This window comes from Peromyscus leucopus, chromosome 1 (genome assembly GCF_004664715.2).
Source record: "Peromyscus leucopus breed LL Stock chromosome 1, UCI_PerLeu_2.1, whole genome shotgun sequence".
NCBI lineage: Eukaryota > Metazoa > Chordata > Mammalia > Rodentia > Cricetidae > Peromyscus > Peromyscus leucopus.
The window spans coordinates 7,069,242-7,091,964 of record NC_051063.1 but is presented as its reverse complement, the minus strand read 5'-3'; the positions used below and the strand labels follow the sequence as shown (position 1 = coordinate 7,091,964).

Here is a 22,723-nt window from a genome sequence, read left to right as displayed (position 1 = left end):
CAGACGTGGATGTCTGCATCCAGATTCCTCAGATCTTCCTTGGATGGGGTTTATGGCACAACTAACAGGGTGTCTGGCCATGCCATCACCAGAGTAGGTCAGTTCCTGCCAATTCTCGACCATTGACAGCAGTCTTTTGTGGGGGTATCTTTGTGGATCTCCGTGTGCCTCCCTAGCTCTCTGCTTCCTCGCCTTCTCATGTGGTCTTCATTTAACATGGTCTCCTATTTCATGTTCTCCCGCTCTTTTCTTGATCCAGCTAGGATCTCCCACTCTCTTTCCCTCGACCGTCGCCCTTCATTGTTCCCACTCATGACCAGGCTGTTCATGTAGATCTCATCCATTTCTCCGTGTTTTTTTGGGGTCTCGTTTTCCAGGTAGCCTCACTGGTGATGTGAGTAGCAGTCCAGTCATACTTGTTCCACATCTAGCATCTTCCTATGAGTGAGTACATACCATATTTGTCTTTCTGAGTCTGCGTCACCTCACTCAGGATGATTTTTTCTAGATCAATCCATTTGTCTGCAAACCGTATGATGTCATTGTTTTTCTCTGCTGAGTAGTATTCAATTGTGTATATGTGCCACAATTTATTTATCCATTCTTCAGTTGAAGGGCATCTAGGTTGTTTCCAGGTTTTGGCTATTATAAACAATGCTGATATGAACATAGCTGAGCAAGTGCTTTTGTGGTATGATTGAGCATTTCTTGGGTATATGCCCAAAAGTGGTATAGCTGAATCTTGGGGGAGATTGATTCCCAATTTTCTAAGAAAGCGCCATATTGATTTCCAAAGTGGTTGTACAAGCTTGCATTCCCACCAGCAGTGGAGGAGAGTTCCCCTAGTTCCACAACCTCTCCAGCATAAAGTGTCTTCAGTGTTTTTGATCTTAGCCGCTCTGACAGGCGTAAGGTGGTATCTCAGAGTTGTTTTGATTTGCATTTCCCTGATGATTAGGGATGTTGAGCAATCCCTTAAATGTCTTTCAGCCATTTGGGGTTTCCTCTGTTGAGAATTCTCTGTTTAGTTCTAAAGCCCATTTCTTAATGGGACTGTTGGTTGTTTTGATGTCTAATTTCTTGAGTTCCTTATATATTCTGGATATCAGTCCTCTGTCACCTGTGGGGTTGGTGAAGATCTTTTCCCATTCTATAGGCTGTCGCTTTGCCTTGTTGACTGTATCCTTTGCTCTACAAAAGCTTCTCAGTTTCAAGAGGTCCCATTGATTGATTGTTTGTCTCAGTGTCTGTGCTACTGGTGTTATATTTAAAAAGTGATCTCCTATGCCAATGTGTTCAAGACTACTTCCTACTCTCTCTTCTAGCAGGTTCAGAGTAGCTGGATTTATGTTGAGGTCTTTGATCCACTTGGACTTAAGTTTTGTGCACGGTGACAGATATGGATCTATTTGGAGCCTTCTACACGTTGATATCCAGTTATGCCAGCACCATTTATTGAAGATGCTTTCTTTTTTCCATTGTACACTTTTGGCTTCTTTGTCAAATATTATATGTCCATAGGTGTGTGGGTTAATGTCAGGGTCTTCAATTCGATTCCATTAGTCCACATGTCGGTTTTTATGCCAATACCAAGCTGTTTTTATTACTGTAGCTCTATAGTAGAGCTTGAAGTCAGGGATTGTGATGCCTCAAGAAGTTGTTTTATTGTACAGGTTTCTATTAGCTATCCTGGGTTTTTTGTTTTTCCATATGAAGTTGAGTATTATTCTTTCCAGGTCTGTGAAGAATTGTGTTGGTATTTTGATGGGGATTGCATTGAATCTGTAAATTGCTTTTGGTAAGATTGACATTTCTACTATGTTAACCCTGCCTATCCATGAGCATGGGAGATCTTTCCATTTTCTGACATCTTCTTCAATTTCTTTTTTCAGGGACTTAAAGTTCTTGTCATATAGGTCCTTCACTTGCTTGGTTAGTGTTACCCCAAGGTATTTTATGTCATTTTTGGCTATTGTAAAGGGTTATGTATCTCTAATTGCATTCTCAGCTTCTTTGTCCATTGTATATAGTAGGGCTACTGATTTTTTTGAGTTGATCTTGTATCCTGCTATGTTGCTGAAGGTGTTTATAAGCTTTATCAATTCCTGGGTGGAATCTTTGGGTCACTCAAGTATACTATCATGTCATCTGCAAATAGGGAAAGCTTGACTTCTTCCTTTCCAATTTGTATCCCCTTCATCTCCTTATGTTGTCTTATTGCTCTGGCTAGAACTTCAAGTACTATATTGAATAAGTATGGGGAGAGTGGACAGCCTTGCATCGTTCCTGATTTTAGTGGAATTGCTTTGAGTTTCTCTCCATTTAATTTGATGTTGGCTGTTGGTTTGCTATATATTGCCTTTATTATGTTTAGGTATGTTCCCCGTATTCCTGATCGCTCCAAGACTTTTATCATGAAGGGGTGTTGGATTTTGTCAAATGCCTTTTCTGCATCTAGTGAGATGATCATGTGCTTTTTTTCTTTGAGTTTGTTTTTATGGTGTATTACGTTGATGGACTTTCGTATGTTGAACCACCCTTGCATCCCTGGGATGAAGCCTACTTGATCATGGTGGATAATTGTTCTGATGTGTTCTTGGAGTCTGTTTGCCAATATTTTATTGAGTATTTTTGCATCAATGTTCATGAGGGAGATCGGTCTGTAGTTCTCTTTCTTTGTTGTATCCTTGTTTGGTTTAGGAATCAGGGTAATTGTAGCCTCATAGAAGGAGTTTGGTAATGTTCCTTCTGTTTCTATTATGTGGAACAATTTAGAGAGTATTGGTATTAACTCTTCTTTGAAGATCTGGTAGAAATCTGCACTGAAAACATCTGGTCCTGGGCTTTTTTTGGTTGGGAGACTTTTAATGACTGTTTCTATTTCCTTAGGGGTTATTGGGCTATTTAAATAGTTTATCTGCTCTTGATTTAACTTAGGTATGTGGTACTTATCCAGAAAAATGTCCATTTCTTTTAGGTTTTCCAGTTTTGTTGAGAAGAGGTTTTTGAAATATGACCTTATAATTCTCTGGATTTCCTCAATGTCTGTTTTTATGTCCCCCTTTTCATTTCTGATTTTGTTGATTTGGATTCTCTCTCTCTGTCTTTTGGTTAGTTTGGATAAGAGCTTATCTATCTTGTTGATTTTCTCAAAGAACTAACTCTTTGTTTCATTAATTTTTTGTATTATTCTCTTAGTTTCTAATTTATTAATTTCACCTCTCACTTTGATAATTTCCTGGCATCTATTCTTCGTGGGAGACTTTGCTTCTTTTTGTTCTAGAGCTTTCAGGTGTGCTGTTAAGTCACTAGTGTGAGATGTCTCCAACTTCTTTATGTGGGCATTTAGTGCTATGAATTTCCCTCTTAGCACTGCTTTCATAGTGTCCCATAAGTTTGGGTATGTGGTGTCTTCATTTTCATTGATCTCTAGGAAGTCTTTAATTTCTTTCTTTATTTCTTCCTTAACCCATTGGTGATTCAGTTGAGCATTATTCAGTTTCCATGAGATTTTAGGTTTTCTGTAGTTTTTGTTGTTGTTGAAATCTAACTTTAACCCATGGTGGTCTGATAGAACACAGGAGGTTATTCTAATTGTTTTGTATCTGTTGAGATTTGCTTTGTGGCCAAGTATGTGGTCGATTTTAGAGAAAGTTCCATGGGGTGCTGAGAAGAAGGTATATTCTTTCTTGTTAGGATGGAATGTTCTGTAGATATCTATTAGGTCCAATTGGGTCATGACATCAGTTAAGTCCTTTATTTCTCTGTTAAGTTTCGATTTGGGAGATCTGTCCAGTGGTGAAAGTGGGGTGTTGAGATCTCCCACTATTAATGTGTGGGGTTTTATATGTGGTTTAAGCTTTAGTAATGTTTCTTTTACATATATGGGTGCCCTTGTGTTTGGGGCATAAATGTTCAGAATTGAAACTTCATCTTGGTGGATCTTTCCTATGATGAGTATGTAATGTCCTTCTTGATCTCTTTTGATTGATTTTAATTTGAAGTCTATTTTGTTGGATATCAGGATGGCTACCCCTGCTTGTTTCTTAAGACCATTTGATTGGAAAGTCTTTTCCCAGCCTTTTATTCTTAGGTAGTGTCTGTCTTTGAATTTGAGATGTGTTTCTTGTATGCAGCAGAAAGTTGGGTTCTGCTTTTGTATCCATTCTGTAAGTCTATGTCTTTTTATAGGTGAATTAAGTCCGTTGATATTAAGGGATATTAATGACCAATGATTCTTCATCCCTGTTATTTTTGCTGGTAGTGTGTGTGTACTTCCCTTCTTTGGGGTTTACTGTTGTGGCTTTATCTATTGCCTGTGTTTTCGAGTGTGTATCTGACTTCCTTCGGTTGGAATTTTCCTTCTAGTGCTTTCTGTAGGGCTGGGTTGTGGATAGGTATTGTTTAAATCTGGCTTTGTCTTCGAATGTCTTGTTCCTTCCGTCTATGATGATTGAAAGTTTTGCTGGGTATATTAGTCTGGGCTGACATCCATGGTCTCTTAGTGTCTGCATTACATCTGTCCAGGTCCTTCTGGCTTTCAAATCTCCATTGAGAAATCGGGTGTTATTCTGATGGGTTTACCTTTATAGGTCACTTGGCCTTTTTCCTTGGCTGCTCTTAATATTCTTTCTTTATTCTGTACATTTAGTTGTTTAATTATTATGTGTCGAGGGGACTTTTTTGGGGGGTCTAGTCTGTTTGGTGTTCTATATGCTTCTTGTATCTTCATAGGCATTTCCTTCTTTAAGTTGGGAAAGTTTTCTTCTATAATTTTGTTGAATATATTTTCTGTGCCTTTGAGTTGGTATTCTTCACCTTCTTCTATCCCTATAATTCGTAGGTTTGGTCTTTTTATGGTGTCCCAGATTTCTTGGACATTTTGGTTCATGACTTTGTTGGCTTTAGTGTTTCCTTCCACTGATGAAACTATTTCTTCTACTGTATCTTCAATGCCAGAAATCCTCTCTTCCATCTCTTGCATTCTGTTGGTTATACTTGCATCTGAATTTCCTGATCTTTTACTCAGGTTTTCTATTTCCAGCATTCCCTCTGTTTGTGTCTTCTTTATTTTTTCAATTTCCCTTTTCAGTTCTTGGACTGTTTCCTTTGTTTCATTGCTTTTTCATGATTTTCTTTCAGTGCTTTATTGTTTTCTTGCAGGATATTATTGTTTTCTTCCAGGACTTTATTGTTTTCTTGGAGGGCTTTATTGTTTTCTTCTAATTTGTTTGCCCTTTCCTCTAGTTGTTTACAGCGTTCTTCCAATTTTCTTGTCTTTTCCTCTACACAAGCCTCTACCTTCTTCATGAAGTTACTCTTAAGGCTACTTTCTTCTGCTTCTTCCAATATTTGGTGTTCAGGTCTAGATGTTGGAGGCGGGCTAGGTTCTGGTGATGCTGTATTGCTCTTCATTTTGTTGTATGTACTTCTGCCTTGACGTCTGCCCATCTCCTTGTGGTTCCTTCTTGGTCTTATCAGTGTACTTGTTTCAGAAAGAGCTGACAGATTCAGGAAGTCTCTCTCTCTTGTCCAAAAGGTCGTTCTCTTGTCCAGCTCTCTGGTCCAGAAGGGAAGTCGGGGGCACGCTCTGGTCCAGAATGGCAGTCGGGGACAGGGTGGGAGCTGGGGGGCCGGTCTCTAAGTCTCAGGATGTGGCTGGGGTCTCGGGCAGATGGGCGTGGGGGCAGGGCGCAGAGATTGCAGGAGCTGCCGGGGGGCTTGGAAAAGGGGATCCCTCCCGGTGGGGCTAGAAGGGGAGCTGCCAGGTGGCCAGAACCTGGTGCCAAGTTGGGCAGGTCTTCCCGGAGTGGCTGGTGCCCAGGAATGGGGTCCAGGTTGGACCAGGGTACTCACCTCTGGTCCAGAAGGGAAGTCGGGGGCAGGCTGGTAGCTGGGGGCCGGTCTCTAAGTCTCAGGAAGTGGCTGGGGTCTCAGACAGATGGGCGTGGGGGCAGGGCGCAGAGATTGCAGGGGCTGCCGGGGGGGCTTGGAAAAGGGGATCCCTCCCGATGGGGCTAGAAGGGGAGCTGCCCGGTGGCCAGAACCTGGTGCCAAGTTGGGCAGGTCTTCCCGGGGTGGCTGGTGCCCAGGGATGGGGTCCGGGTTGGACCCAGGTACTCACCTCTGGTCCAGAAGGGAAGTCGGGGGCAGTAAAATTGTTTTCTTATCAGAAACTGAAGTCTTTCCTATAGAGGTCTTATGAGGTTATTTTTAAATTTTGACAATATTTTTATTCAGTTTTGTAGAATTCTTTTTTAAAATTTTAATGAATAATGTTCCACATATTTATGGGTATTATATTGATGAGAGAGAAATTTTTCCAGAGATTGTTTCCCTGATAATTTGCCTAGTGAATGACAGTTTCTCTTTATTACTATAGGACCAGGATCTAGCTATGGAGACAAACTACACAGGCACTCATATAATTCTTATAGCCTTTATTTGTGAACTATAGTAATATAAGTCAATACCTGTTCTTCCTGAACATGTTTTTTTTCCCTTTTTTCCAGGGATGTCAGAGCTCATATGTTTGTTCTGTTCACAAAGTTTAGTGCACAATGGCATCAGCTCTCTCCAGTGTGGATTTTTGTACTCTCTGCACTACAGGTATTTGTGAATTTATTTTCATCCCAAATATGAGGTTTTTTTAAAAAAATATATATATAAAACATTGGATGTATGTTGATACTTGTATGAGAAGAAATTTCTGCACACCTTGTGCTTATATTTACTACTAATGAGAAGAGCAACAAGCCTTCATCTTCATACAATTTTAATATCTCAAGTAGACAAAAATGAGATGAGTCTGTATATGAGGCCTCAGTGTCAAACACATGTTAAGTGTTTTGATTAACAACAAGACCAAGAAATATCCTTGGAGCAAAGAGTGATATCCCTAGGTAAATAGGCATGGACCTATCTGCAAAGCCCTGTTGAAAAGCTCAGCAACATGAAGATGCAGAAAAAAATGCTGTGGTAGTCTTGCAGTTGACAGGCAAAGTTAAGCCATGTGCCAATTCTCTATTTTTTTTCTAAAGGTAAAATAATAGTTTTATATTTATTTCCATGCAGTAGAGGAAACATTGTGCTTATTGATTCAAACATATCATCCTATTAAATGTCAGGCCAATTCAACAAAGTAAATACTTATATTGCTCTCTTTTTTTAATGAGGTCTTTTTTTTAATCTATTGTATTAATATAGTTGGAAGAGATTTTATACTGGAGAGTCAATGAAATAATTTAATTATGGTTATAAGGCAGCCATTGATGTCTTCTTGATATTTTTGTTTCTAGTGTGAATTCCTCAGATAAGGCATTGGATACTTATAATTTGGTTTGCCGAGACTGACAACCTCACATGTGAGGTATCTTTGAAAAATAAAAATTCTCTTTGTCAGTATGTAGCACTTTACCTGAATCCCCTAGATGGATGCCAGTTCACATCACCTCTAGTTACATTCTAACAGGAGGTGAGGGTGAAGGATGGGCTGTATTCCTCTACATTTTCACCAGTAGAGATTCTCACATGAGCAGCAAGCATCTTGATACTTCCTGTCAGTGTTGGTTTGACTCAAGCTCGTCATTTTCCCTAATTTTCCTAAGTACGGAAACAGTTTCAGGGTTCAAGTTAAAGGATATGTTGAGAGACAAGTTCTATGGTATAGTTAATGGAAACTTATAGTCAGGAGTGTAAAGGAAGACAGGTTATTGTCCACTAAGCTCATAGTTGTCCCTTCCTGAAGGTCATATAATAATTAGCCCCAGAGACTTATTATTAACAAGGAATACCATTTATTTTGTGTTCATTCATTCAGTCTCAGTTATGCTTCCTCTCACTCACCCACTCATTTACTTCCTTTTATAGTCATTCACAACTAAATAATTAATTGATTTGTTACTTAATTTTAATTATTTTTTAAATATTCATTTAATAAGGATGATACACAGCAAGCTTAGCAGATGACAAGAGGACTGATAGAGAGCAGTTAGTATCAGGAAAGCAAAGTCTCCTCTGGGTATCAGTTCCAGTGTTCATAATTACTGTAGTTCCACACTAACTCTGGTACTGAGATCCCTTATCAAATATTCCCTCTGCATCCCACCAGAAAGAACTTCTCACTGCTATTGCTCTTGACTTTGATGTTGTCATTTAACTCAAAGTGTTATTTAGTAGTGAAGGGAAGAACTCATTGCCATTTTTACCCTTCTGATGGCTTCCATTCCATATGTAATCAAGTTATAAACTTTCAGGTGTTTAGATTCAGTAGCATATTTACAAAAGAAATCTACAAAAACATAGTGATGGAAAATTTTGCCGTGTAAAAGTAACAGCTGTGGTTAAATATTATCTAAAATACAGGAAATTAAGAGATATTTTAGTTCACTCAATATTTTATCATCATTTTATAAATATTTTCTATAAGAAAAATACTACGTAAATGGTGAGAGGGTTCATATGCTGCAAATTAGGACTATACAGGTTATGAAGTGTACATTAATTAACCTATAAATTAATTTTTGTTGGCTGAAGTCTGTATTTGACCTCTAGAATTCAGTATTAGATTTAGATAATATGTTTCCCCTAATTATGAAAACTCCATCACTGAAATTCATTTTTTTGTTTTTTGTTTTTGTTTCAATTTTTTCATTTTTCTTTATTAGGAAATTTTCTCCACATAACGCCCACAGATCCCCCCTCTTCCCCTCCTCCCCACCTCAGTCCCCTCTCCCAAGCCACCCTGCATCCCCACATCCCCCAAATCAAGGTCTCCCATGGGGAGTCAGCAGAGCCCAACACACTGAGCCTAGGCAGATCCAAGCCCCTTCCCACTGCACCAAGGCTGTGAAAGGTGTCACACCACAGGCACCGGATTCCCAGAAGCCTGCCCATGCACCAGGGATAGATTCAGATCCCCCAGCCTGGGTGCTTCCCAAACAGTTTGAGCCACACAACTGTCTTCCATATCCAGAGAGCCTAGTCCAGTCCCATGGGGCATCCATAGCCATCAGTCCACAGTTCATGGGCTTCCACTAGTGTGGCCAGTCATCTCTGCACGTTGTCCCATCATGATCTCAACATCCCTCACCTGCATAATCCCTCCTCTCTCTCATCAATTGGATTCCCGGAGCTCAGTCTGGTGCCTGGCCATGAATCTATGCATCTGCTTCCATCAGTCACTGGACAGAGACACTATGATGATAGCTAGGTTATTCGCTAGACCTGTCACCAGAGTAGACCAGTCCAGGCACCCTCTGGACCACTGTCCACAGACCAAGGTGGGAGTCATCCTTGTGGATCCTGAGAGCCTCCCCAGCACCTTGCCCCTTCCTATTCCCATGATGTCCTCATCTATCATGGTATCTCCTTCCCTGCCCTCCCATTCTGTCCATGTTCCAGCTTGACCCTCCCATTTCCCTACATTCTTATTCCCCACTCCTTGCCCTTTGCCACCCCCCCACACACACACAGTCCACTCATGAAGATCTCATCCACTTCTCCTTCACAGGGTCACCCATGTGTCCCTCCTAGGGTCTTCCCTGTTAGCTAGCCTCTTCGGAGCTATGGGTTGCAGTCTGGCCATCCCTTCCCTCACATCTAGGACACATGCTCAACTATGTTCATATCAGCATTATTCATAATAGCATAAACCTGGAAACAACCTAGATGCCCCTCAACTGAAGAATGGATAAAGAAAATGTGGCACATATACACAATGGAGTACTACTCAGCAGTAAAAAACAAAGATATCATGAAATTTGCAGGCAAATAGATGGAATCAGAAAATATCATCTTGAGTGAGGTAACCCAGACTCAGAAGGACAAACATAGTATGTACTCACTCATAAGTGGATACTGAAATTATTTTAACCTCAAGTTTCAAGATATCTGTACCACCAAGACCATATGAAATTAAGTTATTTGGGGTTAGATCCTAGAATTCAGCAGGACAAAATCTCAAGATAATTACTTATAGCACAAATACATGAGAAAAATTAATTTATGTCAGATTTAAATATCATGGAGTTATTTTTAACTTTAACATTTAGTGAAAAACGAGGACATGAATTATAAAGAGAGGAAGCAGAAGTATGTACTATGATTTGTAGGGAAGACTGAGAAGAGGAAATTATATAATCATACACTTAAAAAAGAAATAATAGTAATTAATAATGATAATATAAAACATTTGAAAATATAACTGTTGTCATGCATACATGAAGTTGACCTAAAAATACTTTATAACAATGAAGTAGTATTGCATGTGAATTCTCTAGCATAGTAATATTGATTTAAATATTAAATTGACATCTCATTTCTTGCAAGATACACTCCAGTTTCACTCTAAATTAGTCAGATAACCAATGCATGAAGACAGACCTTTTCTCTGTAAAATAACTGTTCAAAGAAACCATAGACAAGAAATAATTAAAAATAAATTATTCCTCAAGGGTAAAGGTCCAAAATTTCACATGTTCAAAAAATACTTTGGAATTAATTGACTAAGTTCAATGAAGACTTAATTTTTCCAACAACTTTCATGAATGCATTTTTGACCTCTTTGTTTCTCAGACTGTAGACCATAGGGTTCAGCATGGGGATGACCATGGTGTAAAACACAGATGCAATTTTGTCTGTCTCCATGGAATGACTAGAGCTGGGCTGTAAATACATGAATATGAGTGACCCAAAGAAGATGGCGACAGTGATGAAGTGGGATGCACAGGTAGAGAAGGCCTTTTTCCGTGCATCGGCTGAACGCATCCTCAAAATTGCGACGAAAATAAGCAGGTAAGTGTTCAAGATAACCAAGAGAGTGAAAACAACATCCAGTGTAGCCAAGATAAGGAGTGTAATCTCATTTGTGTAGGTGTCAGAACAAGAAATGTTCAGCAGTGGAGGAATGTCACAGAAAAAGTGATTAATCATGTTAGAAAGACAAAAAGAAAGATGAAATGCAAGGCCTACATGGATAGAGGATTGCAAGATTCCACACATGTAGCAGCAGGTGACAATTAGGATACAGGTGGTACTTGTCATAGTGGTAGTGTAATGCAGTGGTTTACACACTGCTGCATGACGGTCATAAGCCATTGAGGCCAGAATCAAACTTTCAATAGCAATAAAGGCTACAAAGAAGAACATCTGGGCAGCACATGCATTGTAGGATATAATCTTGTTTCCTGTGAGAAAGCCAACCATTACCTTTGGAGTGACTGCTGATGCATAAACACAGTCCACCAGGGAAAGATTACTGAGAAAAAAGTACATGGGAGTGTGGAGTCGGGAGTCCAGCAGAATCAACATGATCATCCCAAGATTCCCAATCAATGTGATCAAATAAATGAGAGTGAAGACAATAGACAAAGGGATCTGCAGTTCTGGGACATCTGTTAACCCCACAAGAATAAATTCTGTAACCTCTGAAATATTCTCCATTGGTGTCATTTGGGAATGATCATGACAAGTTCCTAGGACAAATAAAAGAATATACTCTTTGAATATCACCAGAATTACAAACTATGACCAAGGTCTTTTACTCATTTATTTTTCTAGTGAAGGACACTGTTTAGAAGATAGTGAACTGCATGCTGGGGAACTGTGGGCATTTTGCTCCTACGGAAGTGATATAGATGGACACTGAACTTCTTTGCTGCCAAAGATGAGTAATATATTTGTGGACCTCAATTCCACTAAATAGGGTGATGCATACTGCACTAAACCATATGACACTCACTCATTATTTGTAATGCTTACATGCATTTTTGTGAAGAATAGACATTGAAAGTCTAATGAGCAGCAAACACTGTGAAGAATATATGGGCTTTTGAATATGAACATAAGGTCTAGAAAATGGATTTCACATGTCTGATATGTCTTCCAACATCTTAAAAATATACAGTGGTCTAAGAGTCAGATCTAGGCACACCCAGCTTTACTGTCTAATTAAGGACAACCCTTAGTTAGCTCTTCTTCCCTTTAAATATTAGCAATTAAAGAAAAGTGCACAGTGTCTTCATGTATTTAAGCTGGGCAAAATATAAGGGAATAATTTTTCAAAATGGGCGAGCAAAACTGTACTTTCTTTCTCTCCATATCACAATGTTTTCCATATAGACTAATAATTTCCCTTACTCACCATCAACCATGTCTTTATTATTTGTGTTTGGGGAGAACAGAGAAGGTAATAAGAAAATTGTTCTTATTCTTCCACAGAGACTTGGTGCTCTTTAGCAAGTGATATTGCATAGCATATTTGATTTACTTACCTCCACAGTGGTTCAAATGATAGATGGCAGCTACCGGGAAAATTATGAGAGTCCCTCCACCCAACAGAAACCTCTGACTCAGGAATGTTGAGACATACTAATTCTCAGCAGTAAACATCATTCTTATTCAAGGCAGGAGAAGATATATAAGGAAAGCCAAGCTGAGTGTGATTTTTCTCCTAACTCACAGGTTCCTCCTATTTCTTTTCAGTATAGCAATCACTTTACCAGCTTCTAACGGGAATCTTCTGATTCTCAGCATCAAAACATGAATAATATAAAGCAGTGTATTATGGTGAAAAAAGGAATAAAACAAAAGGGAGAAGATAACTAGTTCACGGTGTGTCTGTAGTAGGCCTATTCAAAATTAATTGCCATTATTTTTTATTGTGTTTTCACTTGGGAAGTAAAAATGGCTGGATTTTGTTTCTCTTACTATTCTAAATTGCTATCCCTGCAGATTTTAATACTCACCATTGTTCTAAGAACAGGCAAATGTACAAAGGGAATGGGGTATGAAAACCTTCATGCCCAGTATTGGCCTTCATCCACACTCAGGAAAGTATTGTGAGAAATGCTCTCCTTTCCCTCCTGCACAAGCTCTGCTGTAGAACAGAACTCTGGCCTGTGCTTTTACCAGTACCATGGTGGAGATTACAAACTCCACATATGTATCAGGGGAATCAGGGTATGTAGTAGATCACTCGGGAGGCCATTCATTCTGACCTTAGTGGAGACATCAAAAAGTTTAAGTTTGATGGAGAGTCCTTATGAGAACATGAGGGAATAGACGCTTAGAAAGAAGTGACTCTAATTATCAGATCAGTTGGGCCATAGTAAGTTCAGAAAGAAAAATAAAATCCCACTAGAATCTCAGGGCCAGGCACCCACCATGAGCTTCTGGTTTTGTCACACAGTTCTAGGGGTCATTTTTTCCTTTCCTTCTAGTTAGTTTTAATAAAATATCCACTGTCTTAGCACCACAGATCTCCTCTAAGATTTCCCTTTGTTATTTCCTTTTATAAATTCATCAGCATGTAACAACTATATACATTCGTCAAATTGTAAGGAAAAATGTGATATTTTGGCACATATATACATTGTGTAGTGATCAATGTGTAAGTCAGTGAAATTAGTATGTCCCTATATGTTTATCATTTATTTGTTTTTCTGAGAACATACAATGTTTTGTTTTGTAGATGTTTAAATTATACACTGTTTCTCTTAACTAAAGTCATCTTATTTTGTACTATGCTTATAGTTAATTAGTAGAAGTAAGTTCTTTCTTCTCATTAAAATCTGAAGCTACACTCATAAAGTCTTACCATGACTGCCTAAATATGAACTGAACAAGGAAAACAACAATAGCATACAAATGTGAATGAGGTAAAGACCATGAGGCGTCAACCAAACCAAAGAAGCTATGGGAAACTAAGGAATCCTGAGAGTGGGGTAAATAGTCTTGTCCAGGGAAAAACACACAATTAGTCATCCAATACCAAGTCACCAGACCTAAAAACATACATTCATGAGTAAAATTAAATAGGCCAGGTTATATTTAGGAATACACATATGTTATATTTAGGCAAATATATATATATATATATTTGCATGTAGCAATAATCAATAAAATTGAATTTGAAAAATAAGGAGGAGGATGTGGGAGAGCTTGAAGGAAAGAAAATGAAGAGATAAATTATATAATGTTATAATCTCAAAAAAAGAAAAAAGATGTGTTTCTATTTTATTTTTATATAATTACCTCTGATTTGAAGTCCCATAGTAGAATTTTCTTTATTCTACATTTGTCAATGTCGTCAAGAAAAGTTATCCATCTGTATTTCCTCTGGGGTTTACCTTCAAAGCTTGTTCCTGTTTCGTGTAGCAGTGTTGTCTTGGCTGGCCAATTTAATCTCCCCAAGATTCAGTGTAATATTTGTGCAAAAAAAGCACTAAATGGATGTCCCCTACTTGGTGACTTAGTTTCAAAAAGAAGAGAATAAGTTTTTAGGAGGATGTGATGGAGAAGATAATGTTAGGGCTAGGGTTAGGAATTTCACACACATACATAATAAATTCCTATATCAATCCCCTACTCCCTCTCTCTAAGCTTCCCTAGATCTCATGCAGAAAGTTGGAGAGGAAACTGAAGGATAGATGGGTAGATATGAAATTTCATTGTATACATGTATGAAATTCTTAAATTTGGCAATTAAAAATAAACATTTCCAATAACTGTAAATGGATTAAACTTACTACACATATATATTTAAGTGATAGTTTAACAAAAAAAGAGATAGAATGATAGCAATTATGAAGAAATTTCTATGTGCTTTGAAACACATAAGACAAGATTCTTGTGCATTTGAAATGCATCTTCATGAATAAAATATGACAAGAGAAAAGACTACCCTCAAAGGGAGTCTTTTCCCTGGAGAGCTCCAAGACTGCAATTCTCAAGATTCCTATATAGTAAGGTATATAATCCCATCTTGATTTCACATTGCATTGCTTCAAAGGGGCCATAGACTGAGCAGAATCCTTTTGAACATTATGTATTTAAGTGGTTGCTAATATTTTGTCCACAAAAATATTAGCATAATCTTCTTCAATACTGAATATTTATGGTGAGGCTTCAACAATGGCAAGAGGAAACTCTCAAGGTATCAATTATACTGACTCATTCTGATACAATAGCCACATACTAAAAATCTAAAATTTATTCCTATTTTAGGTAGTTCTCAACAGCATTATTTCATGAATCGTGTGGGAAAATAATTTTATTTCTTTCCCCAAAAAGAAGAAAATGTGCCTAGTCAAAGAAAATAACTTCTAATAATATTGAAAGTATATATGGTAGATGCTAGACCTAAAGCAAAGCATACTAAGTTCTTGTTACTCATCCCATCATTGTGTTTTTATGCCTCAGGAACCTTATAAATTTTTGCTGGAATATTTTTTTTTGAAACAACTTCTCCAAAAATATGCATACATTGATTCATAATCCTGTACTGTATTATCCTTAATTTGTGAGGAATGCAATTTTATATTTAATTTAAAAAAGTGCTAAACCTTTAATTAATGTGAAAACAAAGAATCACCTAAATGGTCTATAAAGTTTTGGTGACTGATATGGATGTTTGAACTATTATTTCCTGAAAATTGCATAGTAGCAGAATTTAAAAATGAAAATTATGGCATTCACAGGAATGCAGAAATATTTATGGAATTACAAGGCTTCTCTTTTTGAAACAATTAGATGAAACCTAGTTTGTATAATGCCTTGATTGGGTTGTTGTTAGATTCTTGATTTTATTGAAGGGTGAGCTTGTCCAAATAGGGTGAAGGGCATGTCTTCAAATTCCAGGGGTAATTGTTAACATACAGATGTTCTTATTCAATTTTTGGTCTCAGTTTTTCATAGCCTCATTCTTTTGAGTTTTTTTTTTTAATTTAGAAATTCCTGTAGTGGAATGACTTTTAAACCAATTAGAGATAGATTTGAGTTTTTGAGTAAATTTATTCTGGGTATAGACTGTTAAGAAGGCCCCTTTCCTTAATTCTCTGAACTGTAATATATATATTTATATACTCATACACGTATGTAGATTTGTAGATATATAAACATGTGTATAAATATATATGTGTTTATACATTTTACATGTATATATTCATATACAGTATCTCTTTCCTTATTCTGATAAACCGGTAAATATACAGTATTTATCAGGCCATGAAATTGAACAACAATGGAGAGGGTTATTAGAGACAGTTTGGAGGAAGGAAAGGGAAGAAGAAATGTTTTAACTATATTATAATCTCATTCTTAAAATATAGCAAAATGACCATGTAAGAATGAATATTTCTTTATACAACACTATTTGTGATACAACTATAAATTGGAGTGATGTGTAATTTCTCTGTTTTAATAATCTAAATATATACATAATTTTCAAGTATATTTTTCAGACTTGTCTTAATAACTTGACAAATGGCTCTTCAGAAGTCCATAATCCAAGACCAGGTACTAATGTCTTTGTGCCTTTACTTGACTTTATTGTTATGAGTGTTCTGGGTAGTCTAGATGGGCCCAGTGGAAACAGCAGATGTCATAAATCACAGTGCGTATTTCTTCTATAAACATTCACACTTGAAGCTATTCTGTGGGTGAGATAGTAACAAAGTAAATACTTTAAGGTCAGAGGTGGAATACAGTGCAGCAGGGACAAGAGAGGAGGGATGAAAGTGCAGTGGTTGTTGAAAGGGAATCTTTGAACACAAGCTAAAATATAAACTCAAATAATAAATTAGTTAAGATAAATTGGTTTTTCATTGCTCATGAGAATGGCTACTATGGCCACCTATATGGGAAATGAAGAAATATTACAGACATACTAGAAGAAGAGGAGAGATGAGATGATATAGCATGTAGGTAGAGGAAAATCACAAGCAAAGCTGCCTGCTTTGAAAATTTACCTCTACCTTGAAGCCTTGGGCTCTTACCTCTCCTACCCAGGAAAAATATTATCTTCTTTTCTAATAATGCAGCTATTTCTTATCAGCCCTTTACCATTCATTATCTCATTTAAATCTTATAAGAATCACTTAGATAGGCCCAATGCAATCTATGCATTATTTATGGATAGAGAACTTGGATACAAACCAATATATCTAGAAGTAAATAAGAAAGGTGATAAATGAATATTTATAACCTTTCCTAGAATATACATTTTAGATCTGATACTATATATTCTTTTAAGAATCACCTTTGTTGGTTGAACTGGAAGGCAATGACACCTTTATTTTAATGTATATAAAATGCAAATATTTATGAATTGTGCTACAGTTTAGTTTCAAGTATTAAGCTGTATACACCAAATGTAATGCTTGAGTATGAACTGAATGAACTTAAAATGAATTCAAATTCATAAATAGAACATTTTGGAAGTTACTGCTTAACTTATCTGACATTCTATACTCTTGTGAGTATGCCTGTATAAATCTCACAAACTCTTTGATGCTATAGGCTCATATAGATATGGACATTATAACCAATCAGCTTCACAGGATTGAAGAGACTGAGTGTATATCTTCATATAATGTTCCAGGCATATGAGCCTTTGTTCTTTTATTTTTGTCCATTTCAAAGAACATCCTGTGGATTCAGAAAACAGCCATGAACACCACAGAAGTGAGTGAATTCATCCTCCTGGGACTAACCAAAGCACCAGGGCTTCATGTTTTTCTCTTTATGATGTTCACATTTATCTATGTCTTCACTTTGGTTGGGAATCTTGCAATGATCCTTCTGATTTTGCTAGATGCTCATCTCCACACCCCCATGTACTTCTTCCTCAGTAATCTTTCCTTGGTAGACTTTGGTTCTTCCTCAACAGTCACTCCAAAGGTCATGACTGCACTCCTTACAGGAAACAATGTAATTTCCTACGATGCCTGTGCTGTTCAGATGTTCTTCTTTGTGTTCTTTGCCACAGTGGATAGCTACCTGTTGGCCTCAATGGCGTATGATCGATATGCAGCAGTGTGTAAACCCTTACATTATACTACCACCATGACAAAAGGTGTGTGTGCTTATCTGGCCATTGGCTCCTATGCTTTTGGCATTTTGAATGCTTCTATACAAACAGTGGACACCTTCAGCCTCCATTTTTGTGTATTCAATGTGATTAATCACTTCTTCTGTGATATTCCAGCAGTGAGGATTCTGGCTTGCTCTGATAAGCACATGAATGAAATGATTCTTATTCTTATGTCTAGTTTTCACATTATGTTTGCTTTTCTTGTTATCTTGATTTCCTACCTACTCATATTTATGAACATTTTGAAGATGCATACAAATGAGGGATACCAGAAGGCTTTCTCCACATGTGCTTCTCACCTCACTGCAGTTTTCACATTTTATGGGACTGTCACCATAATGTATTTAAAGCCAAGTTCCAGTCATTCCATGGACACAGATAAATTTGTCTCTGTGTTCTACACCATGGTCATCCCCATGCTGAATCCTGTGGTCTACAGCATGAGGAACAAAGAAGTTAAAAATGCAGTTAAGAGGGTTGTTCAAAGGTCAAAGCTATGTGTAGGTTTAGAACCTTTGTGATGCGCATTGGTTGACTTATCATTAATTGTCTTTGATTACTTAAATGTTAATGATCATTTAGAATACTTAAAAAAAAAGAACTACACCTAATAACCTCATTCTTTCCTTTAATCTGATGAATGTATGTGCACATAGACATTGGGTCTGGTTAAATTTGGTGTAGATGTTTACATGTATTTGCAAGGGTTTTACAATAAGTTTATAAAATAATAAAAACATGAAACTAAAAATATATCATGGTTTATATATAAATTATATTTGATGAACTACATGCTTGTTCTTATGATATGTTAATAGTTATGAAATTATAATAAATAAATAACAAATATTTAATCTATTTGAGTTATTTGGTAATAAAACATTCTCACATGATAAAATTTTAAAGCAAAGTATTTGAAAAGGGGAAAAACCAAGTCACTTTTATCCTTAAGTATACAACTACTCTCCTTTCACATTTACTAAAACAAAAACAATAGCATAAAAAATAAATAAATAAAATTTAAAAAAGAAAACAATAGCATGTCATTCAAAATAACATTAGTTTCTTTGTCTGGAATTTTGAAATGGCTAATACCATTACTTTACTAGGTTTATGTATATAAATTCTTAACTCTCCTATGCATTCTGCCCAATTCACTCACACTAAATTCTTTCTATTCATGAACAACTCTAAGCATGCTTCTGGCTTAGAATCTTAGCATTTGCAGTTGTCTTTGCACAAACTAATTAAATGATGTCTGCTTGGAAACATATCTTGGAGGCATCCATGAACTTCTGCATGATATTCAAAACACAAGTGGTTCCTCTTTTCTTCATCTGATTTACATTTTATAACTCCAGTCAATATACAATCTTTGTAATTTTTGTTCATAAATAAACCACTCTTCCTAGGCTTGAACAAAAACTCTTTGACAGAAGCTAGATATGATTTTTTTGGAGTTTTATCTTCAGTAATCCATATATTGTCTTTCATATAGAGACATAAATACTTCCTACATTAATAAATGAATTGAGGAAGTTCTATACAATTGGACACATCAGTTCAAGATTGATAAAACTGTGATTAAATATTATATAAGATTTATGTTAATATTAGGGGAAATATAGGAGTGCAGTAGAAATATTTCTTTGTGCCCAAGTTTATATTAAAAGTTACATATTTTCTAATGTCCCTCATTTTCTAATGTATTACAAAATGAGTATATTAATGTTCTCATATTGGACCAAGTTTAAATTTGCAAAAATAATGTAAAATGTTTGCAAACTTCCCTCACTCTGTTTTGAATAACACTGTCATATTATACTGATTTGGTAGATTTGTTAGTGATCCCAATACTGGTAAATAACTAATTCCAGACGTATTCGTATTTCATCAGCTTTTCTAATAATATTCAATTTCTGTTTTAGTATCCACAAAAAATATTCAATAAATTACTTATTAATCTATGCTATAATTTTGAATGGTAATATTGTCACTATTACATAAAAAATTCACTCCATGTAGAACAATAAGCAAATTATATATATATATATATATATATATATATATATATATATATATATATATATAGCAAAAAAATGCTAGAGTGGTAGAATTTGTAATTAATGACTATTGTGAAATTCACCATACACATGTTGGAATCTTACAAGATTTTATATTTGTTTCACATATAAAGCTACAAATAATGTTTTTAAATATTTTTATTCATTTTATATACCAACTACAGATTCTCCTCTCATGTCTCCTCCCACTCCCACCACTCCCACCTTCCTCTCACCCACCCACCCTCAACACCACCTCCAACAGGGTAAGTTCTCCCATGGAGGGACAGGTAAGCCTGGTACATTCAGTCGAGGCAGGACCAGGCCCCTTCCCACTTCATCAGGAGTGAGTAAGATGTCTGACCATAGGTAATGGGATCCAGAAAGCCAGCTCGTGCACCAGGGATAGATCCTGGTCACATTGCCAGGGACCTCTCAAACAGATCCAGCTACTCAACTGTCTCCCGTATGCAGAGGGTCCAGTCCAGTCCCATGCAGGTTCCAAAGCTGTCAGTCTAAAGTTCGTGAGTTTCTACTAGCATGGTTCAGTTGTCTCTGTAGATTTCCAAATCATGATCTTGACACCCCTTGCTCATATAATCTCTCCTCCCTCTTTGACTAGACTCCGGGAGCTTGGCCTGGTGCTTAGTTGTAGATCTCTGCATCTGCTTCCATCAGTTACTGGATGAAGAATCTATGATGACAATTGTGCTGGGGATGTCTTTCTATATGTTGATAATGTGTGTTGCTCTGATTTGGTTGATAAATAAAACATTGATTGTCCAGGAGTCAGGCAGGAAGTATAGTATAGGCGGGATAAGCAGAAAGGAGAATTCTGGGGAGAAAAATTGAGTCAGGAGACGCCAACCTGCTGTCCAGGGAGCAGCATGTAATGGCACACAAGTAAAGCCATATAAAACGTGGCAACATATAGATTAACAGAAATGGGCTAAATTTAAATTTAAGAGCTAGTCAGTGGTAGGCCTGAGCTAATGGCCAAGCATTTTTAATTAATATAAGCTACTGAGTGATTATTTTATAAGTGGCTGGAGGGTCTGTAGGGCTGGGCAGGACTAGAAAAAACCTCAGCTACACAGTTGGGGTATTCACCAATCTGATTAACAGGGTAGGCCAGTTCAGGCACCCTCACCACTATTGCTAGTAGTCTAATGTGGGTTGTCCTTGTGGATTATTGGGAATTTCCCTAGCATCAGGTTTCTCCCTTACCCCATATCTCTTTCTATCAAGATGTCTCTTTCATTGCTCTCTCACTCCATCTCTGTTCCAGCTCAACCATCCGCTCCCTCATGTTCTTATCCCCCATATCTTACTCTCTATTGCCCCCCTTATCATCAGTTTACTCATGGGAATCTCTTCTGTTTTCCATTTGCAAGGTGAGCTGTACAAACCTCTTAGTGTCCTCCTTGTTTCCTAGCTTTTCTGGAGTTGTGAGTTGTAGTTTGATGATCCTTTGCTTTAGATCTAGAATCCACTTATGAGTGAGTAAACACCATCAGTCTTCTGAGTCTGGGTTATTTCACTCAGGAAGAGTTCCATTTCTAGTTCCATTCATGTGCCTGCAAATTTCATGATATCGTGGTTTTTTACAACTGAGTAGCACTCCCTTGTGTATATGTACCACATTTTCTTTATCTATTCTTTAGTTGAGGGGCATCTAGGTTGTTTCCAGGATCTGGCTATTGCAAATAATGTTGCTATGAACATTGTTGAACAAGTGTCCTTGTTGTAAGATTGAGCATTCCTTGGGTACATGCCCAAGAATGGTATAGCTGGGTCTTGAGGTACACTGTTTCCCAATTTTCTGAGAAAAATGCCATACTGATTTCCAAAGTGGTTGTACAAGTTTGTGCTCCCACCAATAGTGGAGGATTGTTCCCCTTGCTCTGCATCCTTTCCAACATAAGCTGTCATCAGTGTTTTTGACCTTAGCCATTCTGACAGCTGTAATATGGTATCTCAGAGTCATTTTGATTTGTATTTCCCTGATGACTAAGGATGTTAAGCAATTCCTTCAATGTCTATTAGTCATTTAGGATTCTTCTGTTGAAAATTCTGTTTAGACCTCTACCCATTTTTTAAATTGGATTATCTGGTATTTTGATGTCTAGTTTCTTGAGTTCTTTATATATTTTGGAAATCAGCCCTCTGTCAGACGTCGGGTTGGTAAAGATCTTTTCTCATTCTGTAGGCTGTGGTTTTGTCTTATTGACCATGTCTTTTTCCTTTCAAAGCTTCTCAGTTTCAGGAGATCCCATTAATTAATTGTTACTCTCCATGTCCATGCTATTGGTGTCATATTCAGGAAGTAGTCTCCTATGCCAATGCTTTCTAGGCTACTTTCTACTTTCTCCTCTATCTGGTTCAGTGGAGCTGGATTTTGTTGAGGACTTTTTTTCCTTTTTTTCCTTTTATTTTATTTTATAATACCATTCAGTTCTACATATCAGCCACGGACTCCCTTGTCCTCCCCCCTCCTGCCCCCTCCCCTTCCCCCCAGCCCACCCCTCATTCCCACCTCCTTCAGGACAAAGCCTCCCCCGAGGACTGAGATCGACCTGGTAGACTCAGTCCAGGCAGGTCCAGTCCCCTCCTCCCAGACTGAGCCAAGCGTCCCTGCATAAGCTCCAGGTTTCAAACAGCCAACTCATGCAATGAGCACAGACCTGGTACCACTGCCTAAATGCCTCCCAGACAGATCAAGCCAATCAACTGTCTCACCTATTCAGAGGGCCTGATCCAGTTGGGGGCCCCTCAGCCTTTGGTTCAT

General features: G+C 37.4%; 2 protein-coding genes across 2 annotated transcripts; one reads left to right on the top strand and one right to left on the bottom strand.

The window, feature by feature from the left end:
* Positions 1-10,497: 10,497 nt before the first annotated feature.
* Positions 10,498-11,451, bottom strand: LOC114703466 (olfactory receptor 5B12-like). Its single transcript, XM_028884313.1, has one exon. The coding sequence runs from the start codon at positions 11,449-11,451 to the stop codon at positions 10,498-10,500; it is 954 nt and encodes a 317-aa protein (XP_028740146.1).
* Positions 11,452-13,667: 2,216 nt separating this feature from the next.
* On the top strand, positions 13,668-22,340 carry LOC114703382 (olfactory receptor 5B2-like). Its single transcript, XM_028884193.1, has 3 exons — positions 13,668-13,724; positions 17,422-18,359; positions 22,289-22,340. The coding sequence occupies exons 1-3, from the start codon at positions 13,668-13,670 to the stop codon at positions 22,338-22,340; spliced, it is 1,047 nt and encodes a 348-aa protein (XP_028740026.1).
* Positions 22,341-22,723: the final 383 nt, after the last annotated feature.